The sequence below is a fragment of the Thalassophryne amazonica genome, chromosome 15 (genome assembly GCF_902500255.1).
Source record: "Thalassophryne amazonica chromosome 15, fThaAma1.1, whole genome shotgun sequence".
Classification (NCBI taxonomy): domain Eukaryota; kingdom Metazoa; phylum Chordata; class Actinopteri; order Batrachoidiformes; family Batrachoididae; genus Thalassophryne; species Thalassophryne amazonica.
The window spans coordinates 19,270,673-19,295,019 of NC_047117.1; the positions used below are offsets into that span (position 1 = coordinate 19,270,673).

General features: G+C 39.9%; 1 protein-coding gene across 1 annotated transcript; it reads left to right on the forward strand.

Moving 5' to 3' along the window:
* Positions 1 to 353: 353 nt before the first annotated feature.
* On the forward strand, positions 354 to 23,495 carry uchl1 (ubiquitin carboxyl-terminal esterase L1 (ubiquitin thiolesterase)). The gene is given in 11 exon segments (XM_034188179.1): positions 354 to 500; positions 600 to 611; positions 3,931 to 4,059; positions 5,839 to 5,980; positions 6,301 to 6,318; positions 6,321 to 6,359; positions 6,362 to 6,384; positions 19,189 to 19,236; positions 19,365 to 19,434; positions 19,523 to 19,581; positions 22,045 to 23,495. Coding segments are annotated over 11 exon segments (657 nt in total). The 5' UTR covers positions 354 to 467; the 3' UTR covers positions 22,129 to 23,495.
* Positions 23,496 to 24,347: the final 852 nt, after the last annotated feature.

Genomic DNA, 24,347 nt, shown 5'->3' on the forward strand with positions numbered 1-24,347 from the left:
AATTGACATAAGTATATTTGTCAATTTCTTGTGTTATCCTTCTGAATTTTAATATACATGTATGCTATGCATCATTGAATCTTACTAAATAAAATCGATCAATCAAATCGGTGAAAGCAGAACCATTTTGATAGGTCGTGACGTCACATCTTTCGAGAAAACGCGTGGTTTGGATTGACCTCATTGTTACTACCTACAGCACACATTACGGGGACATAGTTCGCTTTTCAATGTGTTCAGTGTGTTTGCCGAATAAGAAAAAATACAGCTGAATATTAAATGTAAATCTTTCTGCGCATCATTATAAATTGGCGTGAGCGTACCCCCCTGTCTGCTGGGTAAGTGGTACAGTCCGCTGTATTCATATGATCTGCGTGCACGAGCGTTAATTCCCGCCGACGTTGGAAGGTGAAGAAGGCGGACTGGATCAAAATCTTCCGGACACACCCTCAGTCTTACATTAAAAAATGGAGTGGACCCCGATGGAAATCAACCCAGAGGTTAGAAAAAAATCCCCGGCTTTCGTAACTTTTTTCCCCCCACACTGCGACCTTTCACATGCAACAAAGCTACCTTTTATTCTCCGTTTGTTTGTTCAGATGCTCAACAAGGTGGGTAACTAACGCGAATTGCTGCGTCACGGCAGCACGCGAACTGTTCAAGTTTTAAGCTAGCTAACTAGCTACCTGACGAGTGAGAAGCTGTGAAATTAAACAAAAATGCCACAGTGATGCAACTGAAGTGTTGTCTGTGATTTCTTCGACTTAAAGGTAAGCGAATTGCGTGTTTTGAGGGGTAAATGACAAGCACGGGTTGGGCCGTGTGGCGTCTGAACTGTAGGGTGTGGTCTCTGGTCTGCCTTCCTGGACCAGCATCACGCAGCGTGATGGCGATGACATGCGTGGAAAAGAAGACAAATATATCTTTCAGAAACTGCGTTTGATCTCGTGCAGATATCTAAAGTCATTTCTCTGAGGTAAATTTACTTGTTGGCTGAAACTGTCTGAAAGGCTGTAAATTGATTGAAGGACTACGAAAATTAATAATTAAGAGCCGTGAATAAAAGAACTGACAATCACTACCCCATTGCAGAGTGAGAACTGATGCATGTGTCAATATTAAGTTTAGAAAATTAAAATTAAATTTAGACTCATGTAATGATTTGGGGATCTGTGAAAAGGTGTCAAATTTATCCTCACATTAGAGGGGTAAAGTACACGAAAGCACTCTGCACAAATATTAATCAAACACTAATTATATTTTGATTCATAATCTGGTTTTAACAGCAACCACAGAATTGGAGGCAGGGCCTTGTGTCCTCTATAATCTGCTCCTGTCCACAAAGTGAAGACAAACAAATGTCCACCTACCACATAGACTGCAGTAATGTGCGGCAGTATACAAGTGGTCTTGAGTGGGTTACAGAGGAGCCTAGGTGACCATCGAGTATAGAGGGTTTTCTGGGAGCCTTTAGTAGCCAGCTGCTTCCTTGGAGCTTTTCCTCCGGTGGCTTTATGGCGGTCTGCTTGGTTCTGGCCATAATAAGGCTTCCTTCAGATCTGCTCTGCCTATTCTGCTGAGCCAGGTCTCTCTGCGTTGCTTAGAAAGCTCATAACACTCCACTGCTTGATGCACAAGAACTGCTGGTAACCTTTAAAATGAGCAACCTGCCTCATTTTTATCACCTCTGTTTGAACAACTGACGACAGCACAAAAGTTGACCATTGTTGAAGCTTCTGCAGTTGTTTGCCAAATGCACGTAGCGTATCACAGCGGCCACCACATCATAATCCAAAATGGACGCAGGGCACAAAATCACATGACCAATACGTTACATGAAAACTCTCTATAGTGTGAACCAGCAGTAAACTGAGTAGAATTAAGATGTAGTAGTTTGAACAGAAGGTCAGGGGCCAAAAAGACTGCCATCTGGACATTTTCTCAAAACTCAATGAAATTTGGTAGGGGACTGTCTGGTCATAGCCTTTCAGGGTCCCATCATCCCCTGCGCTCTTGACTGGTGCAGTTGTAAATAATGAAAATGTCGCCGCTCGGTACATGAAATGCAGTCACCAAAGGCATTCAGGGATGTGGGTGCATGATATTGTCTTCCAAGGATGTAATAAAATAATGGAATTTATTTTCCTGTCTGTTTGCAGGATTACATCTAAACTGCACAGATTTTGATGAAATTTTTCACCACAGATGAATATTAGACCGTGGGAGAACCTATAAAATTTTTGAGGGGATCCAGATTCTGGCTCAAGTTTCACTTTTTATATAGGGTGTGAAGGACTACAGTTAGCAGGATTATGTCAAAACTGCTGCATGGATTTTGATGAAATTTCAAGATATATGATCGGCCATGGAAGACTCCATTAAATTTTGGAGGTGATATGGCGTCTGGATCAAGAATTCATTTTGTATAGCTTTTGAAGTATTATTTCACAAATTCTCACCAAATTTGCACCACAGATGGGGTATTAGGGCACAGAAGACTCTACTGAATTTTGGAGGTGATCCAGTGTTGCCAACCAAATGGTCCCCTTTATAAAAAAAAAGTCTGCTCTGCCTTCACTGTGCATGCATCATTTGGGGCCACAGAAGCACATCTGGGACTGACTCTACACCCAACATGATCAAAGGGAATCTGATTATTATCCATCAGATGACAAAGTAAAACCTCTTAAATCATTCTAAAGTCAATTTTAAGCAGAAATTAGGTGATAATCATTGAATCGCTGATTATGCTGCTGGTATTCTGAAATGATGCATGTGCAGTGAAGGCAGGGGGGACTGTCTGGTCAGTGACACTGGAGCCGGGTTCTGGATCAAGATTTCACTTTATATAGGCTTTGAAAGATTATGTCAAAACTGTCAGATTCTCACCAAATTTGCACCTCAGATGGATATTAGGGCATGGAAAACTCCACTGAATTTTGGTAATATAAAATGTCAGAGCGTTAAACTAAGTGTTGACTAAAATTGCAGTCAAAGGTTTGTTAGTGGTCATACTAATATGCCTTCGTGTGATGCCACAGTAGCTTAAGCCTCCTGTTGTGTTCAACTGCAACATAACTGCCCTGGACTAAGTTGAAAAATTTAGTTTTTTTTTTTGTGTGTGTGTGTTTCACAAAACGGGTGAAAACCAAAGAATTCCGTGTTGAAATTTCTCAATAAAATGAGCGCTATTATGGAAACAAACCTAAAGTGGACAAACTTGTTACAAGAGCCGTGATTGGTTGGAAATTGAATAACTTAACATTTTAGTGAAATGTAGTTAAATCTACTGAAAGACCATAGTCTAAAAATATGCTGAATTAATAGCAAAGCACATAGGGTGGTGGTCGTCAAGTGGTTAGTGCACTTGGTTTCTGTGTGGCAGGTTCCCGGTTCAAATCCCACCCCTGCCACATCTCTCCATGTAATGTGGAGTTGCGTCAGGAAGGGCATCCGGCGTAAAACCTATGCCAATTCAACATGCAGATCCACCTCAGATTTTCTGTGGCGACCCCGAGTGCAAACAAGGGAGCAGCCGAAGGGTCTTACTAATAGCAAAGCAGATCAACCACAGGCCACACATGTGTCACTTCATCCTCTGGCCACAATTCTCCAACCAGGTCATCTTTGGGTCCCTCTGGTAATAGATCTGCCAAGTCCCTTTGGTACACTTAGAAAAGATACTATTTTTTTTTTTCTCATCCATGGAATGGCCAGTCTTCTTCCTTGTCAGCAGTAGTACTACCACCATGTACCAGTTTTCCAGAAAAAACCTTAAATCTGCATCAATTCTCTCTATAAAATTGGTTGTAACTGCAAGTGAGGGTGCCATTGTCAAGCAAGGCTGGCTTGTACAGTAGCTCTAGCTAGTAGAAAGTTTACATTTTTGAGAGCCACTAAATTTTTTTTAAATCTGTTGCTGTATTGCAGATGTTAACTAAGCTGGGTGTAGCTGCAACTTGCCGTTTTGTGGATGTGTTGGAGCTGAAAGGAGAGTGTCTTTCCTCAGTGCCTTCCCCATGCTATGCCTTGATGCTGCTTTTCCCTCTGACGCCACAGGTAATAATGGGGGTTATAGATGCATTTTATGTTGACCTGGGCTGAAGGAAAATAAACTAATTATTTTTTTAATCACTATTATAGTAAATGGGATAAAAGATGGGTTGAGTGTTGGGAGGAAACTAGGAGCCATGTTTAGACCTGTGGTCTTGGGCAATCACACTCATTGATATCATGCAAGCTGCTTGCTGAAGTAGCAGGAGGCATGTTTGACAACATAACTTCTATAAGGTAAACTTAATTCATTCAGAGCCTGGGCTCTCCTGAAGCAGTAGTGCTGTACAGTCATGTGGGTTCTTGGTGACATCATGTAGATTTTCAAATTTAGGATGTTCCCTCTATGCACTTTATTCATTTCATATCAGTTCAAGTTTTGGCGCTTTCACGGACCATAAGCATGGAAATGCAGTCTATGGAAAATCTGGGCTGTGGATTGCAGCATTTCTACAAAAGCTGTACTGTGCTACTATGCACCCTGTTGATGAACAGAGAAACTCTGATTTAATTGGAATAGTCTTGTTTTTAAATGTATAGTTAGACTTAATTCAGAGTGTGCATCCCTTACTCTGTAAGGGTGACAATTACCTTTTTAGATGGCTCCAAATGCTTTCTCCATCTCATTCAGCGTGAGAACAGCTCCGGCTGGAGCGCTCCTCTGATTCAGGAAGTGATTAGGTGTTTAACAGACAATTCCCAGAGAAAATGATTAATCCACTAAAAAATAATTATTTTACATACGCAGCGCACAGCGTGTGGCAACCAGTGGAACAAAGCAGTGTCCAGCTGGTAACACCGCGGGTGGGATCGTCACGATGTGTGTGTGCAAGTGTAAGGGGCCTTAATGCAATGACATGCAGATGTCTCAAGTTCTATGAAATGTCCCATTCCCTGGGATTGATCACTATAGGCCAGGGGTGGGCAACTTGTTCCAGAAAGGGCCAAGAGGGTGCAGGGTTTTTTTTTTTTTTGTTTTTTTACAGCCACTGACTCCACCAGGTGATTTCACTGATAATATCACTTTGAGCAGATGGAATCAGTGAAATCACCTGGTGGAGTCAGTGGCTGTAAAGAAACCCTGCACCCTCTTGGCCCTTTCTGGAACAAGCTGCCCATGCCTGCTGCTACAGGCCAACTGACACGAGCATGTCTTTAATTTACACAGTAGCACGCATGTTATCGTGATGATCCCAGCTGGATGCTGTTCTTTGTTCTACCGCCTGGCATGCGCTGGACAGTGTGTATATAAAATAATTGTCGGATTATTAATTTTCTCTGTAAAACGGCTGTAATCACTTCCTGAATCAGAGGACTGCTTCAGCTGTTTATGTGCCGCCTAACAAGCTGCAGAATGCATTTTGAGCCATCTAAAAAGGCAATTATTTGTCCTGGCTTGGTAAAACCTTTTCTCGTCTGCAGCAGTTTAAGTATGTTTATAACAGATTTAAGTTCTTGTTATAATCTTTCAGACCGCGCTGCGATTTGCTGACATCACCACTCGCTCTATTCACTTCTTTACTCCACTTGACGAGCTGCACATTGTGTTGGTGATTACGACATTTAGGCGTGAAAGTTTTTTTTTTTTTTTTTACATTTCAAAATTCTCTATGTGCAATAGCATGCACCGGCGCCCCTCGTGTGCTGTCTGCACCCATTAAAGATGAGTTTACTCTCTAGCACAACACAGGTTTTGGTAGTGCGTGAGTCAAAGGCATGCTCATGTCAGGGGGCCTTATCAAGCGCAACTTGGAATGACAAAACTATCATACTGTTTTCCAACAGCTTGAGTCCTTCAGACAGGAGCAAGCAAGCAAGGCTTCAGGATGCTCTGAAGTGTACTTTCTGAAACAGATGGAAGGAAATTCCTGTGGCACAATTGCCATGGTGCATGCAGTGGCCAACAACAAAAGTGAAGTGACATTTGGTGAGTGCAGTACAGGTATTGAAGATTTAAGTGAAATTTCTAGGAAAAGTAAAGAAGGCTGCACAGGTAGCTCAGTGGTGTAAGAGTTGGACTAACTGTAGACCTAGGCTTGACGCAGTCACACTCTGTCCTTTAACAAGGCGCTTAAGTAACTCTTATAAACAGTCAGTGGAGCAGTTATTTGACTTAGGCCAAGGTTTTACAGCTGCCTGAACATTAATAACAGTGCACTGTTAATCTGAGTCTGTGCAAAGATTATTAATCAAATGGCAACTAACTTTCAGTGACTAATTTTAAACTGTTTGCTGTTCTGTCTTTAGACAGTGGTTCAGCACTGAAGAATTTCTAGAGGAGACTGCAGACATGAATGCTGATGATCGTGCAAACATCTGGCGCAGAACCAGGTAGGATGGCTGACTGGCCAGACAAATGGTACAGTATATTGGTAAAATTGTTGTGGTTATTAGCTTCTCACCTGCACAGATGGGGATTTAAGGCACTTTGCCCAAGGGCCCTTAGTGTTTCCTAGTTTGAACACAGGATCCTTTGGTCTCTATACATGGTTCTCACCAGCATTATAATGGTGTAATGGCCCCAGTACGCTGCTGCATGAAAAAGTTATGCTGTTTCCATGGGCATGTAATAGGAAAATGATTATTTCTGATATCAGAAATAATTTGATTGTGGACCCACAGTGGGTCCAAAATCAACCTACAGAATTTTTTTTATTTTTTTTTCTTAATCAACCTCAGTCAAACCCATTTAAAGATGTCAATCGTGACTCACTTTTCTGCTGATTAAAGTTTCTACCGGACTATCATCTGTTATTGCACACACAGTTGTTGAGTTTGTTTTCAGAAGGAGCCAGAACTTGTCACTCTGTGTTTCTTGTCCTGTGGTGTGTCTCATTTGTCACACTTCATCTCGTAGCACCTGCAGAACGCTGCTCGGCATCTTGTGGAACAAAACTGTTTTTCAAAGTTGGAACTACAGTGTTATTGCAATAATTGTATTTTTTGACATGGAAAGGATCTTAATTTGATCAGAAAACAGTCAGCGCAGTTCCATCGGCGCGGCTTTACCGAGGCGCCAGCGCGGAGTTATCTGACCATGGGTCCGAAGAAGGCACTGACGCGGAGGAGGGAGACGATATCAAGAAGTCCCTGGACTTTTTGTCTGAGGAAATCTCTGTGGTTAAAATGCAGCAGAAATCCATTATGGAGCTGGTGGAAGAAGTGAAGGCTCTCCGGGTCCAGAATGTCGAGAGACCGGCGTCTGGTGTACCTGGAGAACCGTGTTGCGGAGTTGGAACAGTACACAAGGATGAACGACGTTATTATTACAGGAATTCATATTAAACCTCAATCCTACGCACGGGCGGTGTCAGAAGACAGCGGAGGGGAGGCCAACGAGCAGGAGGCCAGCTCAGTGGAACAACAGGTGGCTGACTTACTGCAATCTAAAGGTATTCAAATGGACTGTAATAACATTGAAGCGTGCCACCCCCTGCCCAGGAGAGAGGATGGAGACAAGCGAGCAGTTACAATGAGGTTTGTCAACAGAAAACATAAAATGGCATTGTTAAAACAGGGACGGAAAACTCAAAGGAACAAACGTATTCATCAATGAACATCTGACCAAAAGAAACGCAGACATCGCCAGGAAAGCTCGATTCTTAAAGCAGGGAAAAATTCAACAGACATGGACATCCAACTGCAAAACATTTATCAAATTGAATGGAACACCAGAACAAGCAAAGGTTATGGTAATCAGGAACATCGAGGATCTGGACAAATATGACCAATAAGGTATGAGGACACAAACACATCACAACACCATGACACAGACCAGAGGAACCTATTCATCTACATCTGGAGACGAGAAGGATATAACTCAAAGGATTGCTGATCATGGAAAACTAGAACTGAGAACATTTAAATACACAGACCACAATGTACTGGACTTGGAGCACAATATAGACCCGGACAATAATTTCTTCTCAAATATCAATGACAATTGTTGCTATTATACAGATGAACAGTTTAATCGGATCATTAGAACGGATAACAAATATCATAATCCATTTCAACAGCAGAAGTCTATATGCAAACTTTAACAACATTAAAGAATATTTAAGTCAGTTTAAAAAAATATTTAACATAATTGCTATATCAGAAACATGGATCAATGAAGATAAAGGAATGGATTTTGAACTGGATGGATATGAATTTAATTGTGTAAACAGAATAAGAGTGGAGGAGGAGTGGCTGTGTATGTGGATAAGAACATGGATTATAAAATAGTAGACAATATGACAACTGTGATAACTTATTAGAATGTATAGCTATTGAAATATGTGAAGAAAAAAGCAAAAAAGTCAACTGTATATATAGAGCACCAGGATCTTGTATTGAAACATTCACTGACTGTATGGGGGAAAAATGTTCTCAAACTAATCAAAAAACTGTTCATTTGTGGTGACTTAAATATTGATCTGCTCAATCCAAATAAGCATAAAATAACTGATGAATTTATCAGTATAATGTACAGTATGAGTTTATATCCAAAAATCACCAGGCCAAGCAGAATTACATCCCATAGTGCTACCTTAATTGATAATATATTCAGCATGATATTGAGAATAACACTGAGTGGATTATTAATCAATGACATTAGTGATCATCTACCAGTTTTCATCGTTATAATAGAAACCATCGGCGGAATCAGCCGAGGAGAAAATAAAATACAGGCGAGTGCGGACAGAGGAAAACATGAACACACTAAGAAGGATTTACAGGAGCAAAACTGGGAAAAGGTACACAGTGAAAGTGATGTTGATAGTGCATATGAAACTTTTTTTTACAAATATTTATATCATATGATAATTGTCCAATTAAACAAGACTACAGTAAACAAAAAAATCCAAGCTCGACCATGGATGACGAAAGGGTTACGAAATGCATGTAATAAGAAAAATACACTGTATAGAGAATTCATAAAACTAAAGAGGCAGAAAATAGATTAACTAATATTATACGGGTATGTAGGAAGGAATATTATAGTAACATATTATATAATAACAAAAACAATATTAAAGGAATATGGGATATATTAAATAGCATTATAAAAACAGAGTTACCCTCAGTATTTCATTGATAATCTCAAGAAGGAAAATAAGGATGAGGTAGTCACGGTTTTAATTTTTTTTTTTTTTTTTTTTGTAAATATTGGACCAAGCTTGGCAGAAAAAATTCCCGATTCCCAATCTGAGGATTGGGATAATAATCTCATAGAAAGAAATCCCTGTTCAATGTTCCTCACAGCAGTGGATGGAAAAGAAATTATAGACATTGTGAATAATTATAAATATAAAACATCTACCGATTTAATGAAATTGATATGGGGTGGTAAAACAGGTCATGAATGGATTGTAGAACCATTAACATACATCTGTAACTTATCATTTCAAACCGGTAAATTTCCAATCAAATGAAAATAGCAAAGGTTGTGCCGCTGTATAAAGACTGGGGATAGACAACCACTTCACAACTATAGACCTGTTTTCTTTGCTTCCACAATTTTCCAAATTATTAGAAAAGTTATTCAATAATAGATTAGACAAATTCATAAACATAAATTACTTACTGATAGTCAATATGGATTCAGAGCACATAGTTCAACATCACTTGCATTAATAGAATCAGTTGAGATTACAAACGCCATAGACCACAAATTACATTCAGTTGGAATATTTATAGACCTTAAAAAGGCTTTTGATACAATCAATCATGACATATTAATCAATAAACTTGAACAGTATGGGATTAGGGGGTTGGTGTTGCACTGGGTGAGAAGCTACTTAAGTAACAGAAAACAGTTTGTGAAGTTGGGGGAATATACATCATGCTTGTGGCGTCCCACAGGGGTCAGTATTGGGTCCAAAACTTTCTAATTTATATAAATGATATTGTCAATGTTTCCAAAATATTAAAATTAGTATTATTTGCAGATGACACAAGCATTTTTTGTTCAGGGGGGGGGATTTGCAGGAGTTACTGAGGATCAGTATAGAAATGGGAAAATTGAAAATATGGTTTGACAAACAAATTATCATTAAACTTAAGTAAAACAAAATACATGTTATTTGGCTATTGTGATACAGACATACAGTTCAGTTACAGTCGAGGGGGTAGATATTGAAAGGGTACATGAAAATAAGTTTCTGGGGTGATAATAGATGATAAACTGGAAGACTCATATAAAACATATACAAAGTAAACTGTCAAGAAGCATTTGAGTTCTAAACAAAGCGAAACATTCTGGACCACAACTCACTCCACATTCTTTACTGCTCACTGGTTTTACCATATTTACAGTACTGTGCAGAGGTATGGGGTAATACTTATAAAGGTACAACACATCGCTATCAGTAATGCAGAAAAGAGCTATAAGAATTATTCATAATACTGGCTATAGAGGTCATACAAATCCACTATTTTTACAATTCAAATTCTTAAAATTCAGACTTGGTTCATTTTCAAACAGTACAAATTGTGTATAAAGCAATAAACAATTTACTTCCAGCGAATATTAAAAATATGTTTTTTAACAGATCAGGGGATTACAGTCTGAGGGGGAAATTTAATTTAAAGCATCAGTGGGCACAAACATTAAAAGGTTTCTGTATTTCTGTCTGTGGGGTGAGGATGTGGAACAGATTGGGATTGGGGCTCAAGCAATGTCCAAGCATGAACCAGTTCAAACAGCAGTACAAAATATGTTTTTTTTCTAGGTATAGGGAGGAGGAAGGGTAATGAGGGTTAGGGTGTCTTCGTTTTTTGCTTCGGCTTGTAAATATATAGTATTTGTGTATATATATGTATATAGATATATATATGTGTGTATAGATAGATATTGATATCGGTTTAGGTGTGTAGGAATCTGTGTATATGTGGCAAAGGGTATTACTGGTTGTGGGTAAGAAGGGGTAGGGATAAATAAGCTGATGCTTCACCCTACCCCTTTTCGGACATGTTGGGTACACAGTAGGAACTTTTTTTTGTTGTCTTTACTGATCTATCTTGTAATTGTTGTTGTATCAAATGTTCGAAATAAACAGTCTTCATTCACTCATTGCAGGCAAGAAAAGAATTATCCACCGTTTCACACCACAGTCTCCCCCCCCCCCACCTTCCTATATATATATCATGACATACATTTGTCATGGGACAGCGCACAAAGGTTCTCTGGTGTGGGTTGCATGTATGGGAAATGTTTGGGGGGTGTTTCTCCTTCCTGAGTGCTGCAGCATAGGGGAGACCAGTCAGCTTCCCTGCTAGATTTTTAAAATTATAGCGCTCTGAAACACTATTGCCTACATTTTGAGCACCAGATTGTGTGAAGTAAGGCCATATTTTTATTTTTTTTATCTTTGTTACAGCCTTACTTTAAAGCCAAAAGAAACAAAGCATCAGGCCAAAATAAAGAACAGTGCAGACATGTCTGGAACATCAGAACTCCTAATTTCTACACAGCAATTTATTCAAGAAAATCTTTTTTTTTCTTACATTAAATAACGTAATTAAAATAGTTTGAAGTGTAAAAAAATTCTTTAGAAATTTTTGTCTGTAAATTAAAACCATGATTGAGTCCTTCATTTAATGTTGAGATAAGGAAGTTTTTTTTTTTTTTTTTTTTTGCAATAATGGTTACTGTTTAAAGAGCCTTTGTTTTATTTAGAAGTGTAGCAGGTGTGAGTTTGCAGAGATGACAGGTGAGCTGGACTTTCAGCACATTTAACCAGATGGTCGCTTCAGCTTCAAATTGATGGCATTTTTAGAAACACTTTCCTCACACTTTGAAACACAGATGTTCTCTTCTGTCTGGACATCAGATGTTGGTATTTATTTAGACTAACAAAGGCCCTTTATAAGCCCATAATGCAAAAGCTTTGGGGGAGGGGGTGTTAAGAATCCCCCGAACCCCCGGCTTTTTAAGGTGTTTTTTTTTTTTTTTTTTCCATCCCATTACTGGGGGAAAAAAATCCTGCTTAGAACCCTGCTATACATATTGCATCAATTGCATTTGTCCTCAGATACAATGGGTGCAATAAGACCCCTTTTCAAAAAAGTTTATCATCCCCCCACCGCATCACTTTTTCTCTTATTTTTGGCAAATTTCCTTGACGGTAGTACAGCTGATGCAAGAACTGGCACATTCACTAGGTGGAGAGTATGCTTTGGCTGAAGATGGTTGACATTTATCAAGCCGGTGTCAGACTGAACAGCCCCCCCCAAATTGGTCCGCCCTGCCTCTACTGTGCATGCATTATTTGGGACCACAGCAGCTTGTCTGTGACAGTCTCTACACCCAAAGGGAAATCATTCTAAAGTCAGTTTTAAGCAGAAATGAGGCAATAATCGGTGAGTTGATACTGAAGCTTTGAAATGACGGTGGTGCAGTGAACACAGCAGCTCGCAGTGATGGCTTCCTCGGTCTTTCATTATGAAATGATGTTGAATTTATGTGGAAATGCTTGTTGTACAAAAGGTTCAGATGTCAGTTGCTGAGATAGATGACTAGAGTGCAGTTTTAAGCAGAAACAAGGCAATCTGTGAACCGCACCTGACACACAGAAATGACTCATGCACACACAGTGAAGGCAGGGCAGACCTTGAATTTGTCATGTATTGGCAACCACGCAGTTGGTGGCTCTCACTCACATGCAGGATTATCACGCTACTAGCATGCAGTACCCTGACTCCATTCAACATGAAAACAAGATTTATTTCTAAAATATGTTTAAGTTCTTCACTTGGTATGCAGGTGCTGTCGTTCTTCAGGTTTGAAATGACGTGTATCTAAGAAAAAAAACTCACCTCACTTTTCTGATGTCAAGGATTTTTGTACAACCCCTGGCAAAAATTATGGAATCACCGGCCTTGGAGGATGTTCATTCAGTTGTTTAATTTTGTAGAAAAAAAGCAGATCACAGACATGACACAAAACTAAAGTCATTTCAAATGGCAACTTTCTGGCTTTAAGAAACTCTATAAGAAATCAGGAAAAAAAATTGTGGCAGTCAGTAACGGTTACTTTTTTTAGACCAAGCAGAGGGAAAAAAAAAAATTATGGAATCATGAAAAACAAAACGCTCCAACACATCACTAGTATTTTGTTGCACCTCCTCTGGCTTTTATAACAGTTTGCAGTCTCTGAGGCATGGACTTAATGAGTGACAAACAGTACTCATCAGTCTGGCTCCAACTTTCTCTGATTGCTGTTGCCAGATCAGCTTTGCAGGTTGGAGCCTTGTCATGGACCATTTTCTTCAACTTCCACCAAAGATTTTCAATTGGATTAAGATCCGGACTATTTGCAGGCCATGACATTGACCTTGTGTCTTTTTTGCAAGGAATGTTTTCAGTTTTTGCTCTATGGCAAGATGCATTATCATCTTGAAAAATTATTTCATCGTCCCCCAAACATCCTTTCAATTGATGGGTTAAGAAAAGTGTCCAAAATATCAACGTAAACTTGTGCATTTATTGACAATGTAATGACAGCCATCTCCCCAGTGCCTTTACCTGACATGCAGCCCCATATCATCAATGACTGTGGAAATTTACATGTTCTCTTCAGGTAGTCATCTTTATAAATCTCATTGGAATGGCACCAAACAAGTTCCAGCATCATCACCTTGCCCAATGTAGATTCGAGATTCATCACTGAATGACTTACATCCAGTTATCCAGTCCACGATTGCTTTTCCTTAACCCATTGTAACCTTGTTTTTTTCTGTTTAGGTGTTAATGATGGCTTTCGTTTAGCTTTTCTGTATGTAAATCCCATTTCCTTTAGGCGGTTTCTTACAGTTCGGTCGCAGCCGTTGACTCCAGTTTCCTCCCATTCATTCCTCATTTGTTTTGTTGTGCATTTTTGAGACATTGCTTTAAGTTTTCTGTCTTGATGCTTTGATGTCTTCCTTGGTCTACCAGTATGTTTGCCTTTAACAACCTTCCCATGTTAGTATTTGGTCCAGAGTTTAGACACAGCTGACTGTGAACAACCAACATCTTTTGCAACATTGCGTGATTTACCCTCTTTTAAGGGTTTGATAATCCTCATGTTAGAGCCATGATTCATGTCAGTCCACTTGGTGCAACAGCTCTCCAAGGTGTGATCACTCCTTTTTAGCTGCAGACTAACGAGCAGATCTGATTTGATGCAGGTGTTAGTTTTGGGGATGAAAATTTACAGGATGATTCCATAATTTATTTCTCAGAATTGAGTGATTCCATATATATATATATATATATATATATATATATATATATATATATATATATATATATATATATATATATATATATATATATATATATATATATATATATATATATATATATATATATATATATATATATATTTTTTTTTTTTTCCCCCCCTCTGCTTGGTCTAAAAAAGTAACTGCTACTGACTGCCACAATTTTTTTTTTCCCTGATTTTAGTGTTTCTTAAAGCCAGAAAGTTGCCATTTGAAATGACTTTAGTTTTGTCATGTCTGTGATCTGCTTCTTTTTTTTTTTTTTTCCACAAAATTAAACTGAACATCCTCCGAGGCCGGTGATTCCATAATTTTTGCCAGGGGTTGTAATGGGACGACTTATGATCACACAACGGATGCTATTCTTCATATGGTAGTGTAGGGACTTAGTCACATTTCTATTGTAGCCAAATGCACAGCTATTCAGAGATTGCTGCATGTACACATCAAAAGAAATAATGCAACTTGACAACTAAATTTTTGGTCTTGCTCATAATGACCTGTTGAATTGAGCCTTTCTGCAGTGGAAAATAGTGTTGGAATATGAGGAAAACTAGCCACTTGGGGGCGCCAGACAGTTATACCAAAGACTGCTTGAAGGCTTCTTGCAAGCTCAAGCTGCAACAGTTAAACAATTTCAATAAATGATAGATTTTTTTTTTTTTTTTTTCCCCAGCTCCTTGAATGTGAATACTTCTAGTTTATTAGTTAACATGTGGTAGTAAACTGGATGTCTTTAGTCTGTAGACAAGACATTTGAGGGACTCTTGGGCTCTGGAAAACAATGACTTTTCAGTTTTCTTACATCATATGGACCAAATTGTTTATTGCAGCCCTGTTGCAAGCTTGTAGTAACTCTTAAATTCATTTATTAAGAACTAAAGCGTAGGTCCCACTGAATGAGCCACACATGGGTGTCAGCAATTAATCAAAGAATGATTCATGTTTTAAGCTATCACATCCACTACTAAGGCGCCTCTCTGTACCTCACATGTGCCAGGCATCAGCCCCTAGTGAGCCATGACCAACCTGTCATTTGAGCCCATCCAGCGTCAAATGGCTCGTGTTGCCACATGAACCATGTAACGCAAAGTTGGTGCACGTCTGGTCCAAACCTGCAGCCCTCCCACACTTGGTCCCTTTTTTAAAGTGTGGGTTTTCAATTCACAGCATCCGTTCAAGATGTCACAATTTGGCCGGTGTGTGTGCCTGGCTGCTGTTCACCTGTGTTCCAGAGTCATTAGATGCACCAGACCACCTAGAATCAAACCACGGGTTCCTGGACAGTCTCCTCTGCTTCTTGCTGGCTTTATTTCCTCCATGGCTTTACAGTCATTTTGACAGTGATCCAACTTTAACTTTGTGTTTGCCCGTTAATGTCTGCAGGCTCGCTTTCTGCGTTGATACTAGTCCTGAGCACGAGTCATTGCAGCCTCATCTGATCCATTATACAGGGCTGTGAAAATTCCACGAATTTCATCATGGGTTGGGGGGCAGGTTGTACTCCGTGATCGTCACTTTTTTTTTTTTTTTACTCTGTGCAAGTTTTATAAGTCTGGACACTGATCTGTGTGTTACAGATACAAATCAGTATCTGTGGAACTTTGTGGATAATAAATGCCACTCAAAGCCTGGCTGTTATGACAGTTATCGTAAAGCAGGACTGGTTGGTTGCTGCGGTGACACTGTGGCTCCTGCGTGATGCTTAAACTAAACGTAGCATGTGGACATCACATACTTTTTGAGCTCAAGTTTTTAAAAAACTTTGCAGCATGCCTGTCACGTAGCGATGTTGGAGAGAAGATGGCGAGAAAGACGGCTTGAAAAGGACAAGAATCTGTGGAATTGTCACTGGCTTCATGAACACATCTGAAAGATAAAAGAAAACGGGGAAGTGAACTGCCCTCAGGAAACGGTAATTTTTCTCTGGAAAATGAACATTGTGCTGTCCATACAGGATTTTAGAAAAGTGACTTTTTTTAATCTAGACTTTCTTCCTTGGAAAAGACTGGCTTTGAATTAATTTACACAATGTAAATGAATTTTTATTCATGATAACTTTTTTCATGGGAAAGACACTGGATTTACAAGAATGTGGCTTTTTTTTTTTTTTTTTTTTTACAATGTGTTCAATATATTCTACAAGCTTTAGCTGTAGTTTTTCAAATGCTTTAACAGTCGTTTCAGTCTTCATGACTTTCATGTAGTTTAGTCTGGCATCCTTCAGTCTCTAGACTATGGAGTTGCTCTGTGGGTGACTCTGCAACATCGGGTGTGGACAGCCCAATGCGGGAATGATAGTCCCTCTTGCAGGGAGCACAGATGACATCTGTCTGCTTGGGCTGCAGCCTTTCTTTTCCTCGTGCTGCCGAGCCAGTGACTCTCTTCAAACCTAGAGACCTTTGTGCAGTCTGTCTCCAGGCTGACTGTTCTAGAGCTGTTTCTTCCCAGTTCTGGTCGATGCGCAAGGCTTTTAGATCCCTTTTGCACACATCTTTGTAGTGTAGCTGAGGTCTGCCTGTGGGATGCTTTCCCTGCACAAGTTCTCCATACAGGAGGTCTTTAGGCAGCCGTCCATCCATGCGCACAACGTAGGCAAGCCAGCGTAGCCATCTTTGTTGCTGGTACTTCCTGCTCTTTCCAGAACGGTGTTGTCTGGAACCTCGTCCTGCCAGGTGATGTTCAGGATGCGTCTGAGGCACTACATATGGAAGGCATTGAGCATCGGTTCCTGTCGCGCATGCAAGATCCAGGTCTCGCTACCATACAGGAGGGTGCTCACAATGCAGGCTCTGTAAATCTGGATCTGTGTGTTCAGTCAGCTTGCTATTGTTCCAGGCTCTGTCTCAACATGGTGGTAGCTGCCTTGCCGATGCGCTTGTTGAGCTCTGTGTCAAGCAAGAGGGAGTCTGATATTGTTGATCCCAGATCCACAAAATCATGGACTACATCCAGTTCATGGTCGCTGATGGTTGGAGGAGGGTCAGCATCCTGTCCCATGACTTGTTTTCTTCAGGCTGATAATGCAAAGACTTCAGTAATGCCTGAAGTCTCTGCAGGCATTACTGAAGCGGTTCATGAGCTGCTGAAGGTCTTCAGCTGAGTGGGCGGATACTGCTGGGTCATCTGCAAAGAGGAAGTCACGCAGGGTCCTCAGCTGGACTTTAGTCTTTGCTTGTAGTCTGGAGATATTGAAGAGTTTTCCATCTCTCCTTGTTCAGAGATAGATTCCTTTGGTTGTAGTTCCGAATGCATGTTTTAGCGTCACGGTGAAGTAGATCCCGAACAGGGTGGGGGCCAGTACACAACCCTGTTTCACGCCGCTCCGTATGTTGAAGGTATCTGATGTTGAGCCATCAAAGACGACTGCCTTTCATGCCTTCGTGAAAGGATCTAATGATGCTGAGAAGCCTGGGTGGACATCCGATCTTTGGGAGGATTTTGAAGTCCTTCCCTGCTGACCAGGTCAAAAACCTTCATGAGATCTATGAAGGCGATGGAGAGTGGCTGCCCTTGGTCCCTGCAATTGCTAGAGGGAGAAAATCATGTCTATGGTTGATTTATTGGCACGCAAGCCACACTGCAATTCAGGATAGACTCGATCTGCAAGTACTTGAAGCCTCTTCAGTACTACTTGTGCGAAGACTTTCCCAACCATGCTAAGGAGGGATATGCTGCAATAATTGCAATCACTACTTTTACCTTTGTTTATATACTGTGATGTTGGCATCACTAAAATCCTGTGGCCCTTCGCTCCAGCAGAGGCAGAGGATTTCTTGCAGCTCAGTAATGAGCGTCTCTTTCCTTGGCGGGAATACTGTCTTTCACAGGTGCCTTGCCACAGGCAAGAGTCCAGTGTCGTGGAGGAGAAAGCTGTAGTTTAATTGTTCTGAGTTGATGCATAATTTGGTTTACAACTAAAAGGAAACTGTTTCCAGGGCCTGCTTCCACATCATATTCTGTTATTCCAACACTATCACTGATGGTTCAAATGAAAGGTTGAATATAGGATCACTTAAATATGCACTAATTTTGAGTCAGGGGTAGGGGTACACTAAGTGGTAAAAAAAAAACATTCTTGTGCGTGATCCCACATGCAAGAACTGCATATTATGGGATGCATAATGACAGCAAGTGAAAAGTTTGTACTTTTTTTTTTGAGAAAAATGTGCTAGAAAAGAGAAGACAAAGATGGAAAGTGTCTGAGAAATGGGTAAAGATTACAAAGAAAAGTTGACATGGACGTGGCTGGAGAAGGTAATACTGCTGACAACCTACAGCCCTGATGTCAGACCGAATAGCTAAAGAGCCAAGAGGATAAGAAAAATACAAATGAACTGTTGAACAGATCAACAAGGGACATGAGTGGGGCCCATGTTTCAGCAGGCTGACAGAAATTACTGAATAAGAGTAAAATACCACACAAACTAGAATGGTGTTCCCCCTTTCAGTACTGTAGATGGTGTCAACTGGATTGGCTTTTACATTGGACTGAGTGAAAATCAACTTTTTTTTTTTTTTTTTTTTGGAACAAACGGAATTTGTAGTGTGGTCTTGAAGTGGAATTTTTACCAGAATTGCATGTACATTGGACTAGCTATTTGGTTTTAATTATTGCCAAACATTCATGTGAATGTCTGACATAAATTGTATGTTTATTATCAATATTCATTCATGACCAAGCTTTCAAACAAAGATAGAAACGAAAGCATTTTTTTTCATTCACATTAAATCATTTCACTAGAATAGCTCCTTATGAAAGAATTCTGACTTTACCTCTGTCACCCACCAGCCTTTCCTTCCAGACTGTTATCATCCCTGTTGTCAAACTGTCTGCATCTGTCACTTTCACTATACTGACCCATTAAGATTTCTCTTCCAGGCAATCAGAGAGGCTCACAATGAGGTGGCAGCACAGGGCCAGTGCAGGGTAAGAAACATAACTACATGAGCCAGTTTAGTGTTAAATCTCAGAAATGGGGTGTGTTTGTGTGTGTTCTGACTTATGACTTGTTTAATTGTTAATGGTGCTTAATCCTAATGTGTAAATTTCCACAGCCTGAACCGGATAAAGTAAACTTCCACTTCATTGCCTTTGTCAGTATGAACGGACAGCTTTATGAACTTGGTAAAGGCATATTCTCATTTTGTCAACTTAAATTGGCTTTGTGCTTTAACTTATTAAAGTGGTGTGTGTGTGTTTTTTTTTTTTTAAGATGGCAAAATGGATGGACCAGTGAGCTATGGACCGACCAATAATGACAACTTCCTGATGGTAAAAGTACCATTCTTAGATATGACATGGACAATTCTGAATCTATTCTAAAAACCTTAATTACTATTGGAACATGGCTGACATCCATTGAGTACTCTCCAGTCCTAATGTAAACCTGTTCTTTCTAGTCTCTTCTGGAATGTGTTGTACTAGTCTTGAAAGTACATTTGCCATATGGATTCATTAACAATTAGAGTAGACAAAAGGAGCAGCTGCTGTTTCCATGCAAAGTACAGGACAAAAACTGGGGGAACATGTTCTTGGGCTATATGCAATACCACAGGATAACAATGTAGTGACAAACTGTGGCAGTTATTAATTGCAGAATATACAAAAACTCTATTGCATGAGCTTGTTTGCACCACAAAAGAAAATACTCAATTTTATCCTCAGTCTGTCCACATGCTACATGTCAGCTGAAAGCAGACCTGTGGAAGAAGCTAAATAACTGTCTAGAATCATGGCTGTTCACAAAACGATCTCCAGCAGGATTTAATATTAATATGCACAGTGCATGTTTCTGGTTTAATTACTCTAACACAAGTGCATTAGAGCAGCACAGCCAGTGGGTATTGCAGTGAAGTGAACATGAAGGAAGAAGCTGAGGGTCTGAGCTTTAAGTGATAGACGTGTTCATCTGAAGCTACACTTAAGTGGTTTTATGCAGTTGGGATAATGGTTTGCACTGCTGGTGATCATGTTTGCTTCCCAATCGCAGGAAAAACTCCCAACTGGCACTCTGAACAGGTGTGCTTGGGAGAACAGACATGTTGCGAGCCCATCTGGAAATAAGCTGCAAGTGCTGTCATTGGTCACCCACTTTAAAGAACTTCTTCAATGCGGCTTCTGTGGAACAGCTTCAGACATGAGTAGGGATGGGTATTGATAAGATTTTATCTATCGATACCATTATTTATTCTGCTTATCAATCTGATTGTCTCCTGTGAATTTTCTGTGTGCTACAGGTAGGCTTAACAGGTTTTCTATGTCAACATTTTGAGTCTTAAAGTAAATATGAAATTGGTCTCTGGATGTACAGTAAATAAACTCTACATGGTGGATCCTTGATCTCCGGACATAGGGGGGGGAAAAAAATCTGTAGTTTTTGTCAAAAGCATTTCCTTTGAGTCATTAACAGCATGGATGTCTCCCCATACCTCTGAGCTCAGCTGGCTGCTGGAGTCTGCAATCAAAAGGTTTCTCTCCCCCCCTCCCAAAATGAGACATCCTGAGACTGTATAGCTGCAGTTTATTGCTTGTATTACAACACTTGGAAAGACGTGTCATTTGACTTAAACGGCAATTCACTTTGAAGTTATTAATTCCGAGTGGACTCCATCTTTCTAACTTGACTCGGTGGAGCAACAGAACGGAGAATGCTTCTTGTTTCTTTCTTGCAACAAGACAGGAGTCCAGTTAGTCACTTTAATCTGCACAAAAGTGACTCACAATTGACATTTTATTGGCTTTGAGAGGGGTTAAGAAGCGGAGTTGCCGCTTCTGAAGAGGGAAGCAAAAATCCAACAAAGCAGCGGATCGAAGCACTGCTTCATTGGTTCAAAGCAAAGCCGGGCTGCAGAAACAGTTGATTACAGACCCTGCAGCAGGTCTGTAATCAATGTAGAGAATTGATCATTTTCCTGACAAACGCCCTCAAACAACGGCCGCTCTGAAGGACTGATAAGGGAATCGTTAAGCAAAAAGGCTTTTGATATTGGGTCGAATAACTTCTTAATGATACCGGGGGGGAAAAAAACAGTTCTGGATACCCATCCCTAGACATGAGGCTGTTCTTCACAGGGTGCTTTTACAACAGGCTGGGAGCAAGAACACTGGACATGTAAAGTTACATTAGTGTGACTAGTTAAGACTTTAATAGTTCAGAAAATATGGTTCCTTAACAGTCTTAAATATTTAAAAGCATATGCATGAATTTACCTGTTTTTGTGACACAGCCTAGTTTACCTGCTAGCAGCTGACTTGTGAGTGATTTTTCTGGTGTGCTCCAGAACAGTGTATGAATTTCTCAAATGGAGGAACAGGATTTGGTTTCCACACCCAGGCTGTTGGGAAAATTCCTTTAATCCTTGTGCTGCCAACTGCTCTTCAAACTGGCCAAGCTAAACATTACATAATCTAACATGCTTAATAGAACATGGAGACGCCACACTGAGCCTTAGGGTTTGTAAAGAACAACTTCTAAAAAACTTTCTACATAGCAAGTAAGATTTCAAAAGCATTTCATGGTTCCCCTCATTTTTAAGACAGTTTTGGGCATCTCAAGTCAGTATCTTAACATTCTGTCTGTAAATACACTTGCATGCTGAAAGATGCAGTACATATTATTTCAGTTTAGTCCGTCTGAAATTAACCACAGTAAAATCCCATTTTTATCATGATCAGAAGATGATTAAAGGCCTTATTTATTTACACAACCTGAATAAATCTCTTTCTTTTTTCTAGGATGCAGCAAAAGTGTGCAGTCAGTTTATAGAAAAGGAGAAAGATGAAGTCCGTTTCACTGCAGTGGCTCTCTGTCACACTTAAGCACTTGGTACAAGCTGGTCAGCCAAAATGGCAAATGATCATCCACCCAGAATTACCAGTGCACGCCTAAATCTACAGACTGCATAAAGCACACGGTTTCCACGTTTCATAAGTGTTTACCTTATGCATAATCAGGCTTTGTTCTGCTAACATTCAGTGAAAGTAGTCATGAACCAGAAGCAATCTTGCCCCAATCAGTACCACTTGAGGTGGCCATGTCATTTACAATCCAGCTTCAGTGTATCGTGGCCTAGACAAATATGTTGTAGCTATAGCCAGGAGTTGATGAACAGATACACAGGGGTCAAAACTTAAAAATGCTCCAGTCATATTGAAAAATATACCACATTATTTATCTATTGAGATTACAAAAGAGTTTAGATTGGGTGTACATTATGGAGTTGGGGGGCCAGCAATTGCAAAAATAGTGACAAAGGGCAACTTCTGTTTGTACAGGGGTCAAAAGTTTTTTTTTTTCTTTCATTTGTGCAAATTATTGGCTGTGCTGAATGCTTTGTCTCCAAAGACAAGGTCACATCTTAGATTCTGATGTGTTGCCCCATAACATGACAACTAAGCATAGTGCAAAATGCTTCCTTTTTCAAAACCCTATAACTTGACCAATTTGCACCACTTTTCACCAGAATTTGAGCAACTTTAACTCTTGAACCCCTCTACAAACTGAAGTTAACCTTTGCCACTTTTTGCCCTTTAACTCCATTAATGTTCACTTAGTCCAAATTCTACCATTTTGGAATCTTGATGATCGGACAAATGTGGCATACTCTTCACATGACTTGACCGCCTACATTGTGTAGGCTATGGTATACTGTGAGTGTAAATGTTTGACCACCAATGGTACAGACAAGCTGTCTAGCTCATTGGCAAAAGCTTCAGTAGTGTTGTGAAACATTGCTGCACAGTTTGCACGTTCTGTGAATCTGTGCTGACTCTAGATCAGTACCCTCTATTTAAAAGTGATACTGTGACTCTTGTCTTTCTCTGAAGGCCTCCAGTTAAAAGTATACATTTCTCAGAACTTCCAGTTTATCTGTATGGGGAATTAAACTTTGTTCTTGGGTGTCCTGCTGTTTCTGTGGAAAATGGTTCTTTTGGAGAAGTTTACCTTGTAGTACAGTGTAAAGTTAATATTGTTTCTTTACAAAAGTTGAGGCACTAAAGTTCTGTACTGCTTACAGGCAAGTTACTTTGTAGCAGATGGTTCAATTACTTGCTAGTAGCCCCCGTAGTGTGAAAATTCAATTTAAATGCTGCGGTATTTGGTGTTTTTTCTTTGTGAAAGAACAGCTTTATTTACGGTCTTTGTAATGCTGCTGTCTGACTTCAATAAAGAAACCCTTGCACTTCAACATGTTTGACATATATTCTTGACCTTCTAGTAAGTCCCTTCGGCTGCTCCTTTGTTTGCACTCGGTCACCACAGCAAATCCAAGATGGATCAGCATGTTGAATTGGCATAGGTTTTACGCCGGCTGCCCTTCCTCACGCAACTCCACATTGAGATGGAGAAATGTGGCAGGGGTGGGATTTGAACCTGGAACCTTCTGCACTGAAACCAAGTGCATTAACCATTTGGCCACCACACCTGCTAAACCAGTAATGTTGACAAACCTGTTTGTCTCAGGGACGTCACCTCATTGGTGGCTTTACAGCTTACAAATGCTTTCATTACTAAAAATTATCTTCTGTAATGGAATTGTGATGTGACAGTTAAATTTATTGATGCATTATAATTGCTGGGGGTGTACGCTCTAGTCTCTAACTGTTTATGGATGTAAGCAAGATAATATCAATGAAGAATTAAGGTCTGTCTGAAATGTACCTTAAATGTAATTTTTTTTTTTTTTTTTTTTTTTTTTTTTTCATCCAAAAGGTTCTCAGTGGATTTGGTCCACCTTTAGCACTAAGTCTTGACAGTGGTCAAGATCACTTTAAACAAAGCTCTATGATTCTAGTTTTGTCACATCGGAAAGGTCAATGTCCTGCCAGCGTGTAACAGGACAGCAGACAGGTCATATGATCTAAAATTTTAGCGAGGGCGAGGGACTTGTTTGAACATGAAATGTGGGGTTTGAGCAGTATGTTGACAGTGAATGGTCTGGAATATTTTGGAGTGTCAATCAAACCTGCCACCTTCAATATCATTCCTGCAGAATGAAAACTGCAAACAGACTTCATTAAAAGCAGTAATACAAAGT